The 22,938-nt window shown below is 41.7% G+C and overlaps 1 protein-coding gene across 1 annotated transcript in view; it reads right to left on the bottom strand.

Moving 5' to 3' along the window:
* Positions 1-21,284, bottom strand: part of LOC126455493 (uncharacterized) — a 57,564-nt gene extending 36,280 nt beyond the window's left edge. Inside the window, exon 1 of the mRNA XM_050091244.1 lies at positions 21,134-21,284. Coding sequence (XP_049947201.1) covers positions 21,134-21,282 — 149 coding nt within the window. The 5' untranslated portion in view covers positions 21,283-21,284. The remainder of the gene's footprint in view (positions 1-21,133) is intronic.
* Between the last annotated feature and the right edge of the window lie 1,654 nt (positions 21,285-22,938).

Genomic DNA, 22,938 nt, shown 5'->3' on the forward strand with positions numbered 1-22,938 from the left:
TGATCAGTTACAAGAAAAAGTATGTAGGAATTGCTCTTTAGCGGACAAAAGCGTATTTATTCTTTGGCGGGCGGAAGGCGATTATCTCTGGTGATTGTTCACAGCGCGCTGACAGCTATCGGCACACAACAATAAGGGTCCTACAGTTTGCAGTCACTTCCATTCAGTATATGTTGTGGTGCTGAAAATCAGTATGTGGGTAGTGATGGGGAGCTAGTGAATGAACCGTTCAAATGAACGCTTCACTCTAGTGAAGTGTGAACTAACCACTCAGTTTCAATGAACTGGTACTTCAAACTCTTCACAGATACCACACTCCACACTTTTTTCTAGTTCACTCACTCTCTTCCCCTCTCCCTCCCCCAGTACATCGGCGCTACGTCACTCATTCCCCTTTACTTCAGTCCTCCCTCTACTGCCAGTCAACGAATCGCGCGATGTTTGTGGGGAACGATTGGGTTATGAGGGGTTGTGGCGGTGAGGGGCGAGGGGAAGGTAGCGTCAGCTCCTTCCTGCAGTGCTGACATCATTACCCGCGACTATTTGTGCAGTTATACTTCGCGTCTACGGGTAAGCTACCGTTGGCAGCGCTTGCAGACAAATGAATATTAAAATACAAACGAAGAGGCTGGCTGTGTGAGCACGCACAGCCAACATGAAAATAAAATGCTTACCTTGTGAGTCTGGAACTGAAGCATGCGCGCAATCCACGCTTGAAAGATAATCGTTCATGTAGGAATGTTTATCTCGTACACATTATTGAAATAGTTACACTAAATGTCAATTTGAGGATTGTCCTAATTAAATTTTTAAAAAAATACACATATATATTTTTGAATAAACATCAACGAATTTGGTGAATCTTCAGAGATTTCCGTTTAAAAACATGATTTGTTCCACTTTTTTTCCTGTCAGGCGATTTCTTCTGTCAGTTATAAGGTGTCCTGCCTTCGAGAACACTCTTTCACACGGCGTGGAGGTTGTGACAATACACAGTCGTATTTTTGCAAGTTCAAAGAGCAAGGGGTATACTGACAGCCGTTCAGACCACCACTGAAGTGGATTGCCTTGTCTCTGTAGCAGGGACTCTTGTAAGTATTTGTCCACTTCCACTATTGCAGCAGCTCTCGGGTGTGGATTACTCTGCAGCCTGGAAAATACTTCATCAAATTCGAGCCAGAGACTAGAAGTAGATTCAGTGGTTGGAACTGAGATTGTTGGAGTAGCAGTGGATGTGTTCGTCACAAATTTCTCACAGTGCCTGATCAGGTTTAATTTCACCTTCCCAGCAGAATTTTTATCAGAAAAACCATGTAATTTGAACCGGGGATCCAGTGCAGTTGCTTCCGCGAAAATGGAATTTTCCTCTATATTTCTAAATCGTCGTTGTAGGTCTTCAGCTAACTTTTCGGCCATCTGTTGCACGTCTACATGAATTTCAGTGTTATTAACAAACCTGCAACACCATTTTTTCAACGAGCGACTAAGGAGTATAACTTTAGAAGCAGTGACAACATTTTCACTTAACATTTTCTCAGTGCGGTCTTTGAAAACTTTCAACAGGTCACAGGCTTGTGTTACACTTGCAATGTCCGCTGCAGTCAGATTTGGAAGATCCAGATAATTCAGAGTGATAACTGTCATTAGGGAATTCTTAACCTCGATTATTCTTCGCAGCATATCATAGGTTGAATTCCATCTTGTAACAGTGTCCTGTTTTAGTGTCAGAACTTGCTCTTTTAACTGTGCCTGCATCTTTTTCAGTTTCGTGCAGGCCTGCGAACTTCTTTTAAAAAATTCAACAATTTTTTTTTACTTTATTCAGAATGGGTTGAATGTGCGGAAGCCCATTCTGAACAATTAAATTGAGTGTGTGCGCAAAGCAGGGGATGTGTTTCCAGGCTGTGAGTCTTACAGCTGCCACAATATTAGCAGCATTGTCGCTGACAACACACACGACTTTTTCTTGAATGCCCCATTCCCTTGTGACACGTAGCAGTTCTTCCGAGAGTTTTTCTGACGTGTGCCTTTCATCGTATTTAAAGCACTCTAGGAGAGAAGACGCCAGCTCCAGGTCTTTAACGTAGTGTGCTGTCACCGACAAATAACTCTCATTTGTAGTTGAGGTCCACCCATCCATTGTCAGCACAACCGCTTCCGCAGAATTAATTTTGACTCTCACAATTTCTTTCATCATGGTGTACTGTTATTGTAGCAGTGCATAGGAAATGGTGTTCCGAGATGGCATTCTGTAAGCACCATTCAGTTTGCTGCAAAACTTTGGAAATGTTTGCTTTCCACTATGTTGAAGGGCAAATAATCCTTTACAACAGTCTGCAGAAGTGCGAAATCTATCTCCTGATTTCTTTTGTTAGAAAGAGGTTTCGGAAAATACATAGGTAATGTTCCGTGATATTGATGTCTGCTTTCTGATACTGAAGTGATACTGTTATTTTCTGGCGCCAACTGCTGTTCGCTTCTGGCATTTGCTGATGTTGGTTCCGGATTGTCCGGGTTTTTTGTCCAAGAAATATTGGAAGATGCAGGAGCAGGGGGCGCTAAGCGCCTGACTGACAATGACACTGTTGGATGCAGCTCTCGAACATGACGAGCTAGATTAAATGTATTTCCTCCTTTATATGAAATACACTTAGAACAACAATTGCACTTTGCTTTCCCATCACCTAAATCGGCGAAGAAACCACAAATTTCACTGCTTTTACGCGATCGCGAGTTACTAGCCATTGTATAAGAGTGAACAGACACAAAAACTGCTTTCCAAAGAAAATAAAGAGGGATTTTACCTGAAATCATACCAATGACTACGGGTGGCAGTTTACGTTTTGAATTTGGAGGGTTATTATTCTCAACAAAAATAAAATCTACAGGAAAACTTCTGAATAATTACTTAACGTAGGTATATAGACTTTGTAACAGTGGTTAACATACTCATTCTGTTTTGGATTAAATTTTAAAAGGAACAAAATTGGACTGCATTTCGTTGGTAGCCCTAGTTTTCAGTCCATGAATACAACAAATAAGGTTTCACTTGGCAGATAAAGACTTGGGCGCTTCATGAGAAAATGTCGAGCAAGATTAAATGTAATACCTTCTTTATATGTGACAGGTTTCTCTGTTTATCTTTCCTTTGTCCCCTTCGACCATGCTCTATTTAACTCTCAGACACTGTAAGAGCGTAAAACGTTGCGTGCACGTTACTGCATAGTTCGGCCATCTGTTGGTAAAATTATGAAGTATTACGAAGCTTTATTGTACGAGCGAGGCGAAGCGAGCATAGCCGCGGCTGAGCGGCGAACTGGGCAACTTCGCCAGCCTTCCGTACTTCATGAAAGAACTACTTCATTTGAACGCTTCACGGCAAAGACTGAAATGAATGAAGTAGTTCACGGGAATGAACGAGTTCGACCCATCTCTATATGTGGGATCACATTGAGCTAACAGAAGATGAACGTGGGACATTGGATGACTTGTCTTCTCCTTGTGGTGAGTCAGAACTGTCATTTGGCCAGGATACCAGTGTTCTCAGGGAACAAGTCATAAAAAAATTTGTAACTGCCCTGAAAACGATTGAAAGTAAGGGATCCACAGCAAAATTATGGGTTCAGTACTACAAGATGGTCACTCTCATGAAACAATTTATTGAAACGGATCGATCAGGCAATAGGAAACTTCATCTTGAGAGCGTGCGAAAAATGCTTCTCTACTTCCATTCAGCTGGACATCTTATGTACGCTAAAAGTGGCCACCTCTACTTACAGGATATGTTGAAACTCGAGGAAAAAATGGATTTATCAGAATATGAGAAGTTCACAACGAAAGAACATTTCACAATCCGGCGATCAGAAAAGTATTGGTCAGGGGTTCCTTCTGACATGACTATAGAACAAACATTGATGAGAACCATGAAAAGTTCTGGAGGACTTACTTCTGGCCGAGGAATTACGGATAGCGTATTAACCAGATGGACATTAGGTATGATTCACATGCAGAACATTTGTGAAGAAATTGAGTCGTATTGCGAAGTGAGCGCAGTAACATCAGAACAGCATGTAGTTGCAAGAAGTTGACGCATCGAACGAGATGGCACAGACTTGCGTAAGCTGCGTGAATGGTTTTCAGTGCACCCTCCCTTCCCTGAAAGTGATTTTATAATGTCTATCAGCAGTGGTGTTGTCGGAACGGAGGATGTTAATTGTCATATGTGTCACGAAGAGGGGGAAAAAGGGTTGAAAAGAACAGTTGGCGACAATTTCCACAATGTAAAGTTCCGTAGAAAAGATAAAGTTGTGACTCTCCTTTCTGCGTGCAATTCTGTGAAAGCTGGGAGCACTAAAACTACTCCTGTTGATCCTTTAACTCTTTTCCAAAGGATTTGTTTAATGAAACAAAGTGAAGAAGAGTTAAAAGCCTTTCTGAAATATGTACTTGCTCTTTACCTAATGTCCCTATTCTCAGGAAAAGGCATGCGAAAAGGAATAAAATCTTCATTCTACAATGCCTTCGTTCCAGTGGAAGATGTGAAGTCAGGTGGACCGAGTAAATTTTTTGTCATTGATGGAGGGTACCTTATCCACAAAGTGACTTCGACTCGAAATGTTTGCTTCAAGTCAATAGCCCAAAAAGCTATGTTTCTTACCTGCAACGTCATTTTGGATCTCCATTTACTATTGTATTTAATGGGTATCCATGTGAGAGAGACAAATGTAGCACAAAGAGTGCTGAGAGGATTCGTAGGTCCAAAAAACATTCTTCAGTTGACGTTGTGGTTGAATCAGAGATGGTGAACCAAGTCCCTCAGGACAACGAACGAAACAAGATGCGTTTGATCACACTTCTTAAAAAGGAATTTCTGGAGTGTAGCATTGAAGTGCACCAGGCACAAGAAGATGCAAACGCTATGATTGTAACATCTGCCATTTCAAGAACCAAAGATTTTGGAAGTGTTGTCATTGTAGGAGAAGTTGTTGACCTGCTTGTGCTCATGACCGGTTTGGGGCAAGGCATTGAAAACTTATTTTTCTTAAAGCCAGGAAGAGGAAATGCAGAAGGCAAGTGGTTTTCCACTGCATCTTACAAGTTTGACAGTGAATATATTCTGTTCACTCACGCCTTTAGCGGATGTGATACAACATCCGCTTTTTTTGGTCAAGGAAAAATTAGTGCTGCAATATTGTTGCGAAAAATTAACACCTAACCTCTGAGCTTTGCACGTTCAATAAACCACATGCTACCCGTGAAGAAATAATAATAGCAGGAGAACAGGTTACTATCGCATTGTATAGTGGAGGTATCAGCAGTTCCCACACACCAGACCATTTGCGGTACCAACTATTCGCCAAGTCTGCCACAAAAAGCAAACTGAATCTTGCACGGTTGCCACCTACACAAGATGCTGCACATCATTCGTTGCGGACTTACCAACAAGTCCAAAGTTGGATGGGAAATTGGAAACCTCCTGAGAAATGGGGCTGGAATTACAGTGACCACGGTCCAATACCCATTATAATGAGCCAAGATCCAGCACCTGAAGCACTTCTTCACATTGTCTCATGCTCATGCAAGCTGAACTGTGGCGGAGTGTGCTCCTGCAGAAAAGCGAGTTTGAAATGTTCTTCAATTTGCAAGAAATGTATTGGGGTCAACTGTGAAAGCGTGCCAAAATTATATGAAGACAGTGAAGAAGATGTTATGGAGGATGTTGAGGAAAATGCTGACGAAATCAACGAACTTGCTGCGCCTGACTCGCTGTTTAAAGAAGAGGTCAATCTGGGATCAACTCTATGTACAGACCCTGAATCCGTATCAAGGTATTTCTGGTGACACTGAGGAACCTGGCCCATCAAAACGTTGGAAGTGATGCTCATATCTGTCTCAAGTGGGCTAAAGTGCGATATTCCAAGTATTACGCACCCAGAACTGTCAACATTTTTTAGTAACTTACAATGCATTTTAATTGTAATAAAGCTACTTATTTTTAATGTCAACTGTGTGGCTTTTATATACAAGAATAATTACCTACCTAATTAGGTTGCCTATTGCAGATAATAATAGTTCAGTTTCCTGAGACAATTTATTTTGTGTATGTGTGTGTGTGTGTGTGTGTGTGTGTGTGTGTGTGTGTGTGTCTTAATGATGTATTTTTATATTTATAGTTTTACAAATACCAGGGCTGAGGTGGCCCATAGTGAACTTCAGGCAGTGATGTAAGAATCACAATAGTTGGGTGCCCAGCAATCCTCATGTTGCATACAGAGAAATTGAATACCTGAAAGTGAGGTGGTGAATTCCAACATATAACATGATGTATAATGTATTTATACTACACAAACAGAAACTGAAAAAATAGTGTTCAAAAATAAGGTATCTTGCCACTATGCTCAAAATTTGAAAAATTAGTATTTTTTGAGGCGCTGTAGCGCCTTAGATATTGGGAGTAGAAAAAAATGGCAAGAATAAAATTTGTAGAGAATTTTGTGCTGTTTAAAAAAGAAACGAAACGTCAAAGCGATAGGCGCAAATGAAACAGAGATATTTTGAAAAAACTGAAAAAAGGACTGAAATCTCCAACTTTTTTGACTGCAGAAAGTTTTCCCAAGCGAAATTTTGTTGGAAAAACTCGGTTTTCTAATCTTTCCAACCATATGAACGAGTTGAAAAAATAAACTCTTCTACCCACCTTTTGCAAGGTGTTGTTGTTGTTGTGGTCTTCAGTCCTGAGACTGGTTTGATGCAGCTCTCCATGCTACTCTATCCTGTGCAAGCTTCTTCATCTCCCAGTACCTACTGAAATCTACATCCTTCTGAATCTCTTTAATGTATTCATCTCTTGGTCTCCCTCTACGATTTTTACCCTCCACGCTGCCCTCCAATACTAAATTGGTGATCCCTCGATGTCTCAGAACATGTCCTACCAAGGTATATCTGCTATTTGACTGGACTATACGTGATAAATCAATCAAATCTAAGGGCTGTAAATTCAACTGAATATCTAGGAATTCAATTATGAACAACTTAAATAGGAAAGAACCCATAGAAAATGTTGTTAGGAAGGCAAACCAAAGACTTCATTTTGTTGGCAGAACAATATTAATATGCAACAGTTCTACTTAAGAGACTGCCTACACTACACTTGTCCGTCCTCTTTTGGACTACTGTTGTGTGGTGTGGAATCCTTATCACATAGGATTGACGACATACGTCGAGAAAGGTCAAAGAAGGTCTGCACGTTTCTTATTGTACAGGACAAGGTGTTCGTTTCTTTTGCGGCCTGTTATTGTAAAGGTGGCTCAGTGGGTGTCGTGGGGGTTCCTACCGTGGGGTTTCCTATGAGCAGGGGCGCACTAAACCTGTCAGAGGCCCGGGCCGGCAAAAGAGGCTCCCCTTGCTGTCCCCTCCCACCCTCCTCACCGCACAAGAGTTCGAGAGTTTCGGACGCAAACGGAAGGAAGTCCCACATTGCTTATCATCTTCGTTTTGTGTCGTGATAATTTACAAGGTATAACGTTATTTTACGTAACACTGAAAGTGACTGCTCTCGTAATCTCGTTGCTATTATCTAATAGCTATGTTGCCCCTTATACGACAGAAATCATTACATGATTTCTGTTGTTCGAATCTATTATTTATGTTTCTCAACTAAGTCGGCAAATGGCGAGCGGGGTGTATAAAAATGAATCCCTATTTCCCAAACCAAGAGGAAGGTCACTGTCTATATAAAACTTCGTTCAGTGCATGGTGGAGGGTACTTTACTTACGGGTTTGAACAAAATCCACAGTGTTGCTCCGATCTTGATGAAATTTTGTACATTTGATCTTCAAAACAAGGGGAACCTCACCGTCTACGTGAAATTTCATACGGTGTATGGCGGAGGGTACCTTACAACAGAATTACACGCTGTTTGACTGATCAGCTTGGGAGTTGGCTCATGTATGTATGTTTTCGTGGTGAAGGCATTTATACAAGCCAACGTATGCTGGATGGCGGAGGGTTGGCCTACCTTTAAATAAATTCAACATCGTTTCGTCAATCAGAATGAAAGTTGGCAGATATACGTATTTTTTCATAGATGGGGAAAGAGGAGATGGCATGGCAGAGGCGAGGAGGAGATATACAGAGAGAGGAGAACGTGATAGGCGCGGAGAAGGGGGAGGAGGTGCATCCAGAGAAGTGAGAGAAGCAGATTAAAAGAGAGAGGGAGCAGCAGGTAAACAGAGAAAGGGGGAAGGTGGTGAATGACTAATGGAACACTGTAATAAATACATAAATTAGGAGTGTTATTGTGAATTTGATGTACTATTAGAAAAAGTGGAGGAGGAGGTGGACAGAGATGGGAAGATGGATGGAGAAGGAGAGGAGGATGGAGAGGAGGAGGAAGTGTTGTGAGAGAGGGGGGCAGATGGAGGAGATGGAAAGAGACGGAAGGGCAGAAGGAGGAGGTGGATAGAGAGACGAGATAGGACTAAATGGACAAGAGAGATGAGGGAAGAGGGGATGAACTGACATAAAACTGGGATAAATAAATATCCGGGTAACGCTGGGTTTACTGTCATTAATTAGATAAGGATTTACGCGACAATGGGCGTGTTCATCTGAATGTAATTACAGAATATTTTCCTATGGTTAGATGCGGCGTATAAAGTCTCGATAATTAGAGTAATGTTCTTGATGTCTACTGATGATAAAATTCTTTGCTTCATACAGATGACTCCACCAGAGTTCATCTAGTTGGAATTTCATCTTTATAAAATGAACTACATAATAATCAGCTGAAAAATGCTCCTGTTGGAGCACAATAAAGGCAAATATGATCGTGTTTAAAAGACTCTGACAGAAAATTGGGCAACCAGGTGTGTGAGTCCTCATTCGGCCTTCCTCACCAAAATTCTGGAAGCTTCACTGGACGAGTGACCATGTTATGTAAGAAATTTACCAAGTAAAATTTCAGTTTTGTTGAGTTAAAAATTCAGTAAATAGCAGATTTTGTACCAGAACTTTAGAAATACCGTTAAAAGCGTACTTTTGTGAAATACAAATAATTAGTTTCGTATGACATATATGACGAAACTCAAGAATCGGCAAGTTAACTTTGCGAAATTATTGATGCTGGTAAAATGTGTGCTGTATTTACACATACCGTTATAAAACAACAATATTTTTAAGGCCCACAGCAAATCCCAGAATTTTTCACATAGAACGGTAAATTTTTTGTCATCCAACTTTTCGAATCTCTAGACCCCCTCCGTGTTGACGCTCTTGTTTCCGACTACAAATAAATATCGAAACCGTGAACTATCCCACTGACATGAAAATAAGAACATCCCTTCACATTTTATCCAGGCTTAGGACTGGCTATGCACGTAGTACATAGGCATGTTTAATTTTTTTTTCATTTTTTCATTTTATTTATTTTTTGTTGTTTTTGTTGTTATTGTTCTTGTTTATTTTGTGTTGTTTTTGTTGTTGTTGTTGCTGTTCGACATTACAGTAGCAAATTGATAACCTTTTTTCTTATCAATCGTAATTTCTTATTCAATTTTTTGTAAAAAGGCTAGAGATTTTAAATACCTTTTTAAATCTCCAGTGTCTTCATATGTTTTCATAATGTCTTTCAATCTTTTGTCAAGATCTGTGTACCTTTTCTTTCTTTTTTGAAGAGATAGGCCAATGGAATCTTTTTTAATTTCAAAAATAGCATTCACTGCCTCCTCCTTCAGCTTTTGAATCAGAAAGTACACATTTGGCTGCTTCTGATTTATTGAGGAGCAGCCGTCCCGCCACCCCCTCTCAAAGGGGGAAACGGGACGGCCGCAATCCCGCCCAGCGCCGCCGCCGACGAGACCGTGGCCGCCCTCAAAGCCACGATGGCGGCAAAGAGAGCGGCAATGCAGGAGATCGTCGGTCTTCACCGGCAGCTGCAAGAGTTGCGGGAAGAAATAAGAACGCTGCAAAAGAAGCCACCCGCCCCTGATGCCACCCTACGGTGGTACGACAAGCTGGGGTGGACGTGTCCACGCAAACGGACGTCGCCCCGGAACCTGTAGCAATACAGGAAACCGGAGAGACGCCCATGGACGTGGTGCAGCCTGTCCCGCCGCCGCCGCCGCCACAGCCGGTTGCGGAGAAGAAGAAGCAGCAGCAGGACAAACAAGAGTGGGGAGGGATGTACTCCGAAACCATCCCCTTCCCGGACGTCACCAACCTCCCAGCGGTCCTGAAGAAGATCGCGACCATGGTGCGAGATGGGCGGTACGACGTCCAGCGAAAAGCGTACCTTTTGGCGCAAGCGGAAGGGAAACGGAAGCCACCGCTTCCACACCGGCCGTTCGAGCTTCGTGGCGGATATCGGGCAATTATGTTCGAATTCGTCACGAAGAACGACCTCCACACCATAAACTCGAACCCGATCTTCACGCCGCGGGACTGGGGCTTCATCTTGGAGGACGCGGTCGCGCGGATGAAGAAAGAATTCGGAGATGGAGAGAAGAAGCTCACACCCGAGCTGGAGTCCGCGCTGAACAACATAGCGCGAGATGGGAAGAACACCTAGTACCACAGGAACATCCAACGTCACCGCCAGCATGCCTGCATGCTGGCAACCAGGATCTACGACCAGGCAACACGCAAGGACCATCCAGAACGAGAGGCAACACCATTCCAACCCATTAGGATCTTGGAGGAACAGCTATACTAAGCTTAGACCCCATACCTCGGGCCATGGTTCAGGTCCGTATGTTTAGCGTCAGCGTCAGCTCCTTAGCAGCTAAAATTTTGACAGTACATCTGTTTCGAAGTATTCTTCCAGTGCGAAAAATTTGAGGGTAAGATTTGACATATCGGATAGGACCGTTGCCCTGTGAGTAGCGTCCCTGTGCATTTACATTACTTGTTTGCAGCGTTTCCTGTACTGTTGCATCAAGTTCGGAACCTACTGTGTTTCTGCACTGAGTATATCGCAGTAGTTAAGCATACAGACACAACTGCTTTCGATACAAACTGCCGTAAATGCAAATATTTCGATCGAGGGTGAGATCGCCGTCAACCGCAAATGAGCACTAAATGAAACCTTGATTCTTATATTCAAACTCTAGCTACCATGTTAGGAAGACGACTTCCAGGTCATGAACTGGAGAGACTGAGACCTAGGATCAGAGCAGTCGCTTACTATGGAAGCTTCTACTGGCAGGAAATGCCGCGACATTTGAAAACAGTCACCTTCCGGTTGGCCGTGGGCACTTCAATGGCTATGTTTCTAAATAGCCTATTGGCGGATATGCAAAACCACGGATCGACATTAGAGACAATTTGAGTTCTCCCCCAATAAACGTAGCTCTACACCATTTGTAGAGTCCGCAGCTCGTGGTCGTGCGGTAGCGTTCTCGCTTCCCACGCCCGGGTTCCCGGGTTCGATTCCCGGAGGGGTCAGGGATTTTCTCTGCCTCGTGATGACTGGGTGTTGTGTGATGTCCTTAGGTTAGTTAGGTTTAAGTAGTTCTAAGTTCTAGGGGACTGATGACCATAGCTGTTGAGTCCCACAGCGCTCAGAGCCATTTGAACCTTTTTTGAACAATTTGTAGTTAAATCATCGTCTTGATGATTTTAAAGATTCCTTGGAATTAGAATGAAGTTTTCACTCTACAGCAGAGTGTGCGCTGATATGAAACTTCCTGGCAGATTAAAACTGTGTGCTGGACCGAGACTCGAACTCGGGACCTTTGCCTTTCGCGAGCAAGTGCCCTACCAACTGAGCTACCCCAGTACGACTCACGCCCCGTCCTCACAACTTTAATTCCGCCAGTAACTCGTCTCCTACCTTCCAAACTTCACAGAAGCTCTCCTGCGAACCTTGCAGAACTAGCACTCCTGGAAGAAAGGATATTGCGGAGAAATGGCTTAGCCACAGCCTGGGGGATGTTTCTAGAATGAAATTTTCACTCTACATCGGAGAGGTTCACAGGAGAGCTTCTCTGAAGTTTGGAAGGTAGGAGACGAGGAACTGGCGGAATTAAAGCTGCGAGGACGGAGCGTGAGTCGTGTTTGGGTAACTCAGTTGCTAGAGCACTTGCCTGCGAAGGGCAAAGGTCCCGAGTTCGAGTCTCGGTCCGGCACACAGTTTTAATCTGCCAGGAAGTTTCATCCCTTGGAATTGTTATTTCTTTAGTGTCATACACCTAGAGAAATTTCAAAAAATAAAATATGATGCATGGCTGAACAAAACAGAAGGAATCTTCATGGGGTTATATGATTATGGATCCTGAAACATTGGCGACGGAATCTTACACCGTTCCTTGCATGGAAATTGCTCTTACAACTTGCTGATAGATTAAAAATGTGTGCTAGACCGGGACCTTGAACCTGGGAACTTGTTGATTCGATCTGGGGCTGGCGCGCCTCCTCGAAGCCCAGAGAGGTATGCCCAACACGCGTCGTCATCCGGACGAATGAAGTATGACTCACTATCTACGCTCATAAACTGGATTCTGCCGGCAGCTCACTCCAACAACTCGCTGTAATTTGTAGTCTCAACCCTTCGGAGACTTGTCACGTCTGTTTAAATATCTACTGAAGCTATTTCTCGAATTTTTGGCACGCCTGTCACTCCAGGTGACAGGGACACTCCATAACCCAAGAGTTTAAGTTCCTTTTTTGTAACGACCCTTTAAGGGGAACGCCCCTGAACGGGCTGCTTTTTTAACATTATCTTCACGCTCACAGTCCAGCTGATCTATAAATGAGAGATAGCTCAAAAGTTTACACACAATTAGGGTCATTAGTCAAAGCATTTCCCAAAAAATCATTGCGGTATTTATTATATATTGGAACTGACAACAATATCGATAATAGTATAAAAAACGGAACACTTTTTCACCGCGGTACCATTTTCTTTGGAACCACTGACTGCACAGCTTGGAAAAAAAGTCAGAGTACATACAACATTCACAAAGTGTTTTATGCCTCCAATTTCCTGCCCTGGTGCTGATCTGTGAAAAAGGCAAGTAATTTATTTTACTACAACAAAAATATTTAAAAATGTAGCTCATATATCACCGACATCATCATCATGTTATAAATTTTTCAGGAAATAGTAGGCAAGGGAGGTAGAGGTCATTCTAAATATCTGTTCCAGTTTTGTGAGTTTAACCTTAGTCATTTAGGAGAAAAGTGTACCTGAATGATAAAAATTCAGGTTTTCAGTAAATCGCAAAAGAAGATTTAAAGATTTATTAACTTGCCACTATGCTCACGTAGAACATTCCAGCTGCATACTCCAGTTGTCCTGTTTCCTTATCCTCCATACTCTCTTTTCATTCTTTTCTTTATCCTTTGACCCCTTGGTAGCAGCTTCTGCAGCTGTCTCTGCTTCGGATATCCGCCGCTCATCAATAGCAGTTAGAGCTGAAGCCATATTTCTTCCCATCTGGATGTTCAATTTCTTCATAATATTGATCCTTGAAATTGCACCATCACTGAATGTTATTATTGCATCCATTACACCAGTCTTCAGCACTGTCAGCCCATCAAATACATTTTAGGGTATTTTCTCCCATATACAGCTGTTGAAGCTTTCATTTGCATTCTGAGAGAGACCATGCATACATTTCCTCATAAGATTTTTATTTGCCAATCCCTATATATAGGCCTAATTGCCTCCATTACAGCAAGTGGTAAGGAATGCTTGTGGGTACATTGTATGCCTGTAGCATTGCTGAACCAGTACTTACACGACGAATCGTCCCCTTTTGGACACAAGCCATGCTGTGGGGTTTCATCTGTTGGCACTCTGTGAAACCATGTTGCTCAAATAGCTCGTCACATGTTCACCAAATCTCCTACATTTCTCCTTCTTGCTAGTCTGTAATATTGAGTCAAAGAACTAATTTCACTTTTTGTAGACGACCTGGACCACCTATGTGTTTTCTGTCTGACAATTTCTCTCCACTGAAGTCTTTACATAATTTTCTCAGCCAAGCTCCCATTCTTTTTTGCACATGCCCAACACATTCAAGCTTTTCTATCAGTGTGTCCCCTTATGGTCTGTCATTAACAACAGTAGTGTGTCCTTTACAGTCTCTGTCCCCAAGGTAGCCTACATATCTCACACCACGACTGACCTCTGATCTTCTAAAAATGTTTAGAACTCTTTTCGTTTCCATGTTTCCACTTGGGCCATTTCCACTTGGGCCATCAAAGTTCTTTACACAAACATGGATGCCAATAAACTTACTTGAACAACCCTGGTAGTGCTTTCTTAGACATTCATAATCTAGTATCTTACCAGTTCCAATAAATGTGGCAGTTACAGCCCCATTCAGAGAAGTATGACCTCTCTTCTGCCAGGATGCATCAAATGCTGCTACAATGTCTGTATTCTCATACTAGGCTATTGCTTCTTCTGCTACTCATTTCATTGAATGTTCACTTACACCACATAAAGCATTATGTATTAATTTACTGTACCTGTCAAACCTCAGCAGAGGTGGAGGCAAATCCATCACTACACAAAATGTCTGGGCAGCTCTCCTTCCCCTTCCAATACATAGCATCGCATAAGCAAGCTGAGTATTTACACTGTAATGTCGACTATCAGTTAATGGCGAAGTCACAGTATCACTGTGCATCTTACACGAGTTACAGGCAATCACTAACCGACTTGAAAAACCCTTCCTTGCTGAAATGTCCTCAGAAATGTCAACACTATCTTCACAATTGCAGTACTCACATTTCACAGCACTCTTCAAAAGTCTTGACAGCATATTTAGTTTCACAGCAACATTTCCGTCGTTATTGCTTCTCACAATACTACTAGGCTTGATCTTATTACATTCAGAAGCACTGCTTGTAGATATAGTTTCCGCAGGCGACTTTTGAAGCAACTGATGTGTATCATTCGGTTATGTTGCCACACGATCATTTCATATGGACACTCGCAGGAAGGAAGGAAAGAAGATTAGTGATTAACGTCCCGAGGTCATTAGACACGGAACACAAGTTCGAATTAGGGAGAAATGGTAAAGGAAACTGCCGATGCTGTTTCAAAAGAATTATCCTGGTATTTGCCTTCAGCCATTTAGGGAAATCACAGTAAACTTAAACCTGGATGGCTGCACGGGGATTTGAATGGTCGTCCTCCCGGATTCGAATTCAGTGTGCTAATTACTGCGCACGTCGCTTGTTATGGACACTAGAGGTAATAGTGATCTTGTGACCTTTCTCACAAAATAAATGAAGAAAGAGAAAAACATTTTTTTTTAAATTCCGCGCGCTCTATACATCCGAGTCTCGTATTTTTTATCTTGCTGCTACACATTCCCTGACGCATGTCTGCATTTTAAGCTGTTCCGAATATTTAGTGTATTGTTGTACGTGCCTTCGAAAGATCGGCGAGCTTTCACTTCCGAGAAAGATGGATCAAGAATTTGCGTTAAATTCTGCATCATTAATTGAATGAAGTGCAGAACCGCATACGAAATGCTGACTGCGGCTTTTGGCGAATCTACTATGAGGAAGACAAGAATTAAAGAATTAAGTCTGGTATAAATGTTTCAAAGAGGGTCTAAAAGACGTTGAAGACGCTCACCGCCGTTGACTCCCTACCACATCAATTACTGACAACGTTGTCGAAGAAGTAAAGAAAATTGTTCCATGAAAATCGCCGAATCACCATTAGAGAGATTTCTGATGATGTCGGTATATCCTCTGGCTCATGCCAAGCAATTTTTTTAAAAATGTTTTGAGCATGAAACGTGCAGCAGCAGTTTCTTCCGAAATTATTGAATTTCGGTCAAAAACTACGTCTCGTAGACATCGCTCACGAATTACTGAATGAAGTAGACAAAGATCGAGAATTTCTAACGCGGGTTGTAACAGGTGACGAAACATGGGTGTACGGGTATGAAGTCGAAACTGTGGCCCAATCTTTCCAATGTAAACTGCCTGAAAAGCCAAGATCGAAAGAAATTCGACAAGTTCGATCACATTTCTAGCTTCGTCTCCTTCGATTACAGCGTGACAGGTCCATCATGAGTTGCCGCCTTGTGGTAGTACGGTCAATAAGGACTACCAGCTGGAAGTTATGAGCCGTCTGTGTGAAGCAGTCCGGAAAAAAAAGAGCAAAGCTGTGGCAAAACCACTCGTGGAAATTACATCATGATAATGCTTCCGCTCGCACCTCAATGTTTGTTCGTGATTTTCTGGTGAAAAACAAAACCGTTATATGGCCTCAGCCACCGTATCCGCCAGACATAGCCCACTGCGACTTCTTTCTACTCCGAGGTTGAAGAGAACCGTGGAAGGACGTCGTTTTGCCACCATTCATGAAATAAAAACAGAATCGCTGAAGGAGCTGCACAATGTGACGAAAAGTGAGTTCAGAAGAGCTTCCAAGACTGGAAAAAGCGCTGGCACAAGTGCATTATATTTGAGGAGAACATAGTTGATGTTGATGAACAAACAAAGGTTCTTTAAGAAAAACAAAGAGTCCCATTACTTTCTAATCACATCGCGTATTATTTGCAAGCTTAGAAAATACTTTTGAAGCTATTAACTGGAAAACACTCTGTCAAATTCTGAAATCATCGGGAGCAAAATGTAGAGAGAGATAGGTTATCTGTAGAAACAACACTGCAGTTACAGTAGTCAAAACATATGGAATTTCAGCAGTGGTTGAGAAAGATGTGGCGTAGGGTTGGAGCCTGTCCTCCATTTTGTCCTGTCGCGATCTATGACAAGTAGCAAAGAAAAAGCAACGACACAAGCAGAAAAAAAGAAGTACATGGAGAAGAAATTAAAACTTTAAGGTTTGCCGATGAGAGACTGAAAGTACAGATTCTTGAAAACAGGTTACAAGATGAGCACCAGTAAAAGTAGAACAAGAGTAATGTAGTGTGGTCGAATTAAGTCAGGTGATGCTGGCGGAATTATAACAGGAAAGGAGATGCTGAAATCAGTTGACGAGTTTTCTTATTCAGGCAGAAAAATAACGGATGGGGGCAGAAGAAAAGAAGATATTAACTGCAGGCTGGCAATGACAAGAGAAGCTATTCTGAAAAATAGAAATATGTTACATCGAACATGTGTTTAAGGGAGTAGTCCTCTTTGAAGATTTCAGAAAATCGATTGTTTTTGCCTAAAACATTCCAGGAATGTCCACTTTATTGCTGTGTTCATCCCAAGTTCGCCAGAAACCCTTTATCGAGTTACAAGACGATTTGTGAAAAACTATCTCCGAAAACCAATCACAGCGGGGAAAAGAATGTTGACATTGCGGCCAATGTGGCAGCTTGTAATTCCAACGACGTGCTAACAGGCATTATGAAAATTATGGACGTGCTCGAACATGATATCGGACCACCCTGTTAAAACTTCTCCACAAAAGCGGACAAAAATCATATCGAGCGATCAGAAGAGCGAATGATAGAAGTTGCCAAAGAGGCTCGCAAGACCACCATGGCCACAAAGAAGATGGAGGAGGACGTTCTTATGGGTCTGGAAGGATTTCAGTATGGTCCTGTGATTATTTTGCTACAAGTCCAGCAGGAGGGCTTCGGGAATTCCCGCCGATAACAAATGTTCCAGCTGTAGGGGGTCCTTCCACCAGGTCGCGGAGTTTACAGCAAGCCTCCGATGTGGGAAAAAAAATCCTAAAGACAAAAGTGTAAGGAATAAAATCATATCAACACATTAAGCATTACTTTTTATTTTACTCGAAAAAAATCACGAATATCACTTACTTTTCATGCGTTCAAAAAGGGCTACCCCCTTAAGCGCTAGGAAGACTTTTTGGACATATTTGCCTGGAATGCAGCGTTGTATGGAAGTGATACGTGGACAATAAACAGTAAAACGAAAAAAAAAATAGAAGCTTCGATATACGGAATTACAGAAAAATGCTGAAGAGTAGGAAGGTATATAGAGTTCCTAACGAAGAGGTACTGAATAGAACTGAAGACAAAAGAGATCTGTGGTACAACTTGACAAAAAGAAGGGATATTTTAATAGAATAAAGGATGGGAATAGGCATAGTTGATTTTCTAGTAAGAGGGAAGTAAAGTTATAGAGGAGACCAAGGTTTGAATACAGCAAGCAGATTCAAATAAATGTAAGCGGCAGGAGCTATGCAGACATTGTCTGCAGTTCGTGGCCATGCGGTAGCGTTCTCGCTTCCCGCGCACGGGGTCCCGGGTTCGATTCCCGGCGGGGTCAGGGATTTTCTATGCCTCGTGATGACTGGGTGTGGTGTGTGTCTTTCATCATCATTGACTCGCAAGTCGCCGAAGTGGCGTCAGCTAAAAAGGACTTGCAATACAGCGGCCGAACTTCCCCGCATGGGGCCTCCCGGCCAACAATGCCATACGATCATTTCATTTCATTCTTCATACCTGGAACTACGTTTGCTGTTTGTCGGAAGTATCTTTGTTAAATTAATACCTGCTTCCCCATGTCTGCATAACTTGAAGTATATAATTTATCGATTCTTGTTGACTGACGACTATAAAGCTTGCAAAAGTGTGTATCGTAACGGAATACTTGCTTTCGAAGGCTATTTCTGAAACCGGTTTTACGCAAACTGTCACTTTTGTTTTTTCTCGCGAATCATTAGCAGAAATGTACGAATTATGAGACCTGCAAAAGGCTTAGTTCAGTCTAGCTGATGCACAAGGTAATCAGACATCTAGCAAGAAGTGACTTAACACTGAAAGACATACATATTTTCTTCGCCTGTGATGTAAGATGTTGTAACCCTTCTAAACGATAGTCGAGAAGACTTAAATAAACTATCGAACGGAAGTGATAGTATATGTAACATGTAGGACGAATCAAGAGGAAACCAAACTATTGCCAAAACATCAGAACTGGGAAAACCACAACAGTAAAAGAAAGCAAGATTACATCACATGAACGTACCAAAAACAAACTGGGGCAGGGACGTAGAGATTCAACAGGTAATGTGGGCTCTAGTAGCAATGAAATAAGAAAAAAGACTCTTGGGCTGTACGTCTGCAGCACAGCAGTGTACTGGTCTGAACAGTTAACTACGAGAAAACTAAAGAAGAACCTAGAAGCACTGGAAAGGCAATACTGCCGAAGTATGTTCAAATTTAAGTAATAATAGTAAATGTTAAACACTTCGGCTCCTTAGGCCACCGTCAGGTGAGAGCTGAATCTCGCAATCAAAAGCCGATTCGTAAACGAATAAATATAATTTTTAATAATGTTATCATTGTCCGCCAAGTACCGACGGAAAATTCAGTTAACTTTAAAATTTAAGTGGACAGATGACGAGCAAGACGAAGAGGTACGGGGGAAACTCGAGAAGGAAAAATATACACGGCAAAAGTTGCGACAAGAAGGGCTACGTTAATGCGACACGTGCTGAGATGTAGAAGGATAACAAGTTTCACACTGGAATGAGCGTAAGAGGCGAAAACCTTTTAGCACCAGGTGAAGATGAGAATGTGGAAAACAAACTCTAGACGATTTGGGCATAATCGATGCCTAGAGGTGAAAAATTAGTAGGTCTACACGCTACTCAAAAGAAGGCGAATTACGTTTAAAAATTGCCATTATGAGGGGCTTCCAATGATGTTCCCAGCGATACAAATGCAAAATATCGTCGAGATCTTGGCGGTATTTTGTTTATTGTACGTAAATATTAAAATGTTTGGAAGTTCTGAAAGCGGCGTTATGAACACTGATGAAATGGTTCCATACACTTAGGCTAAAGAATAAAGCTCCGTTGTTAAATATTTCTTAAGAAGGACTTTTTGATCCTAGATGCCAAACACAACATGAATGGAATCTTGACAAAATGACTGATCTATCAGTTAAAAAACATGGCAAAGTGTAACACAACTAATGAAATTGAATGTATCTTTTAGTATTATTATCTTGAGGTAAGAAAAAAAACGTCGTACATCAACAGTCGCCATAAGAGGAAATCGTTCTGAACTAAGCAATATTGCCAATTCAGATAGTCGTCTCTTTTAAACTTCAAACTATTTCATTTACTGCGACCTTTGGAAAATGTACCTGTTTCATTATAACAAGATATATTCTTGGAGTTTAAAAGTAAATTGTCTTAGTGTAGGACCAGTGCGGAGATGTTGCGTAAATGAATTTTTTAAAGTAAAAACTAATTATAATTTTAAGATGGTATGAACTTTCTTCCAAAATTTTTTTCTGTGTAGACTGGTACGTGCTGCATACAGTTGAATCTCGTATGTAAACTGTTTTCCTCCTACCTGGTAGGTAACGTGTTCAGATTTCTCTTGTTTCGGCAATCCACCCTGCTACAGTTTGGCAAGAAACTGCATTTGGCAGATACAGACTTTCTAAACTCGTAGAAAATTACAATTTATTGTCCAGCTTTCACCTGTACTACCTAGGAGCGAGTAAAGTGGACAACTTTTCTCAGGTAAGGAGACAACGAAAGGCTCTCGAATAGATAATGAATACTTTTGTGTTTATCATATTGCTTCTGCTCTCCTACGGGAAAAAAGCAACAGTTGAAGTTGGTAATTTCAGCTAGTATCAAAAGACTTTAATCTTCTTGTAATAGTGCCCTGAGTGTACAGTTTAAAGTTTTATTTTCGCGTTAATGTACTACAGTGCATCCGCGGTAACAAACGTAGGAGATGACACTATATTATATAATAAACCTTTTTTATGTTTGAGGTATTATATTCCTCGTATGAAACTAACTTTCTTGAAAGTTTATTACGTATGACCTATAGGCTCTAATTAGTGAGAACTATGAATTCTGTTTACAACATGCTGCTCGTATTTCCAATTTTTTCACAAAAAGTTAGGTAAAACCTATCGTTTAAAGAGAAGCATATATGCAAATCTCTCCCAAAACTAAGTTTATTGATACTTTAGTTAATCATCAAAGTTTTATGTTGAACTACTTGCAACAATCAGAAACTTCCCCCTTACTGAACTCATTAGGTTCAACTCTTAATCGACAACTAACATCTTTAAGGTGAATCACTAAACTAACAGATATTCTATGATCGGAACCTTTACATTAATTAGAGAAATTAACCAACGTGAAGAAGTAAACGGAAATCCAGTGGTGTGAACTGTAATGCTTAATCCCAAATAAGGTATACTTACTACGGGAGAATAAAGCCAGTGTAGCTGGGGTGTATTGAATCAGTGCTTCTGAATAGCTCGGGGAACTGTACCCTCTCCTTGATGTCCCATACTTTGCGCTTCGGCTGGTACACGAAGGAAGGTTGCGCCTCTTTTACTTCATCGCCCATCTCGTAGCTGTTTGCTCACCGACTGAACGCGCTCTCACTACAGCGTTTGTTTTGTAACCATAGAAACAGCCGAAAGGCTACTGCGAATCGATTGGCTTCATCAGTAGTACGACCGCGAAAGAACGACTGTGTATTTCGTTAATCTCCCACATTAGCGCTAAAATAGCGTACGTAAACAGTACGGAGCGGGTTATAATTTACCGCATAGATGAGTCAGTCAACCTACCTAAAAGTACATGACTTCCGATGGTGGGGTCCTCGTAGCCGTTACGAAGAAAACCTTTATTATACTTACATCCTTGTTTCCACGCTTCCTCAGGAATGCTGACATTGCAACAAAACATCATCTTCCCATACAGGTCTGCCGATTTCTTCGGGAGCCTGGAGCGTTGTGGTTCAAATGGTGGCTCTGAGCACTATGGGACTTAACATCTGTGGTCATCAGTCCCCTAGAACATAGAACTACTTAAGCCTAACTAACCCAAGGACATCACACACATCCATGCCCGAGGCAGGATTCGAACCTGCGACCGTAGCAGCCGCGTGGTTCCGGACTGCGCGCCTAGAACCGCTAGACCACCGCGGCCGGCCTGGAGCGTTGTCCAGTGCGGTATGGGCTGGAAGATTGGAAGTACTCAGGAAAAGGCTGTGTAACAAATCATGGAGTACTGCACTAGTAGGTATACTTTACAGTAGTTTACTCGTAAGGAATGAAGATAGTATGTACAAGTAATGAAAGCGTTGCCGCTGAGTATCCTGCAACCAGTTTCATATACAAAATTTTTGGTAACATTTTTGGGAAACGGCTATTTTGGAAGCTATATAAAATCAGTGAAAAATAGTCTAGATCGCGATGGTTATTTTATTAGAACTACTGCTTTCAGCCTAGTCTTAGGCTATTTTCAGACAGCACCATCAGCTGAAGCTGACAATTTGTAGAACAGTCATTTAACCTCAGTCGCTGAAACTGCTCAACGACTGAGTTAAATTAACATCGTCAACTTTTGCTGTTGGTGCTGTATGAAGATGGTCTAAGACTAGGCCGAAACCAGTCATATTAATAAAATAACCATCGCGGTCTAGATTGTTTTTTCACTGATTTTATATTTCATACGAATAAACTTGAAAAATATGAGGAACAGGGGCACACTTGACAAAAACTGAGATTTTTTTATTGATTCCTTTACTCTTCTCCGGTATCTAGAAGTACGACCATGTTTTGCAATCCTGAAACACACTGAAAGCTTCAAAATTTGTTATGATTATAGTGGAAAACGTTTTTCCCCTCAGTTTTCGCTGCTAATCTCATCACCACGAGTGGTCTAACGGGATATGCAATGTCTTGCGATTCCTTCCTACATTTGGAGATTTCCTACGTTCCCAGTATCCAGTTAATGAGGTTTTCAATACGTCAATATATACCAGGTTTCCGTATGTTACTGTTTGAAAGGACGACTGACTGAAACAGCGTTAAGCCAGTTGTTGGACGTGTGAATTAAAAAGTGCTATTCACGCATAGCCAGCTTCTCCGAATATCCTATAACTGGACCACACAACACGTGTCTAACTAACCATTTCCTTTTTGACAAGTTATCTAACTATCTAGACTCAAGGATTGATGATGCCTGTCTGCTGTATGGAAAGCAGTAGAGTTTA

Source organism: Schistocerca serialis, chromosome 2, assembly GCF_023864345.2.
Source record: "Schistocerca serialis cubense isolate TAMUIC-IGC-003099 chromosome 2, iqSchSeri2.2, whole genome shotgun sequence".
In the NCBI taxonomy this organism is placed as follows: Eukaryota; Metazoa; Arthropoda; class Insecta; order Orthoptera; family Acrididae; genus Schistocerca; species Schistocerca serialis.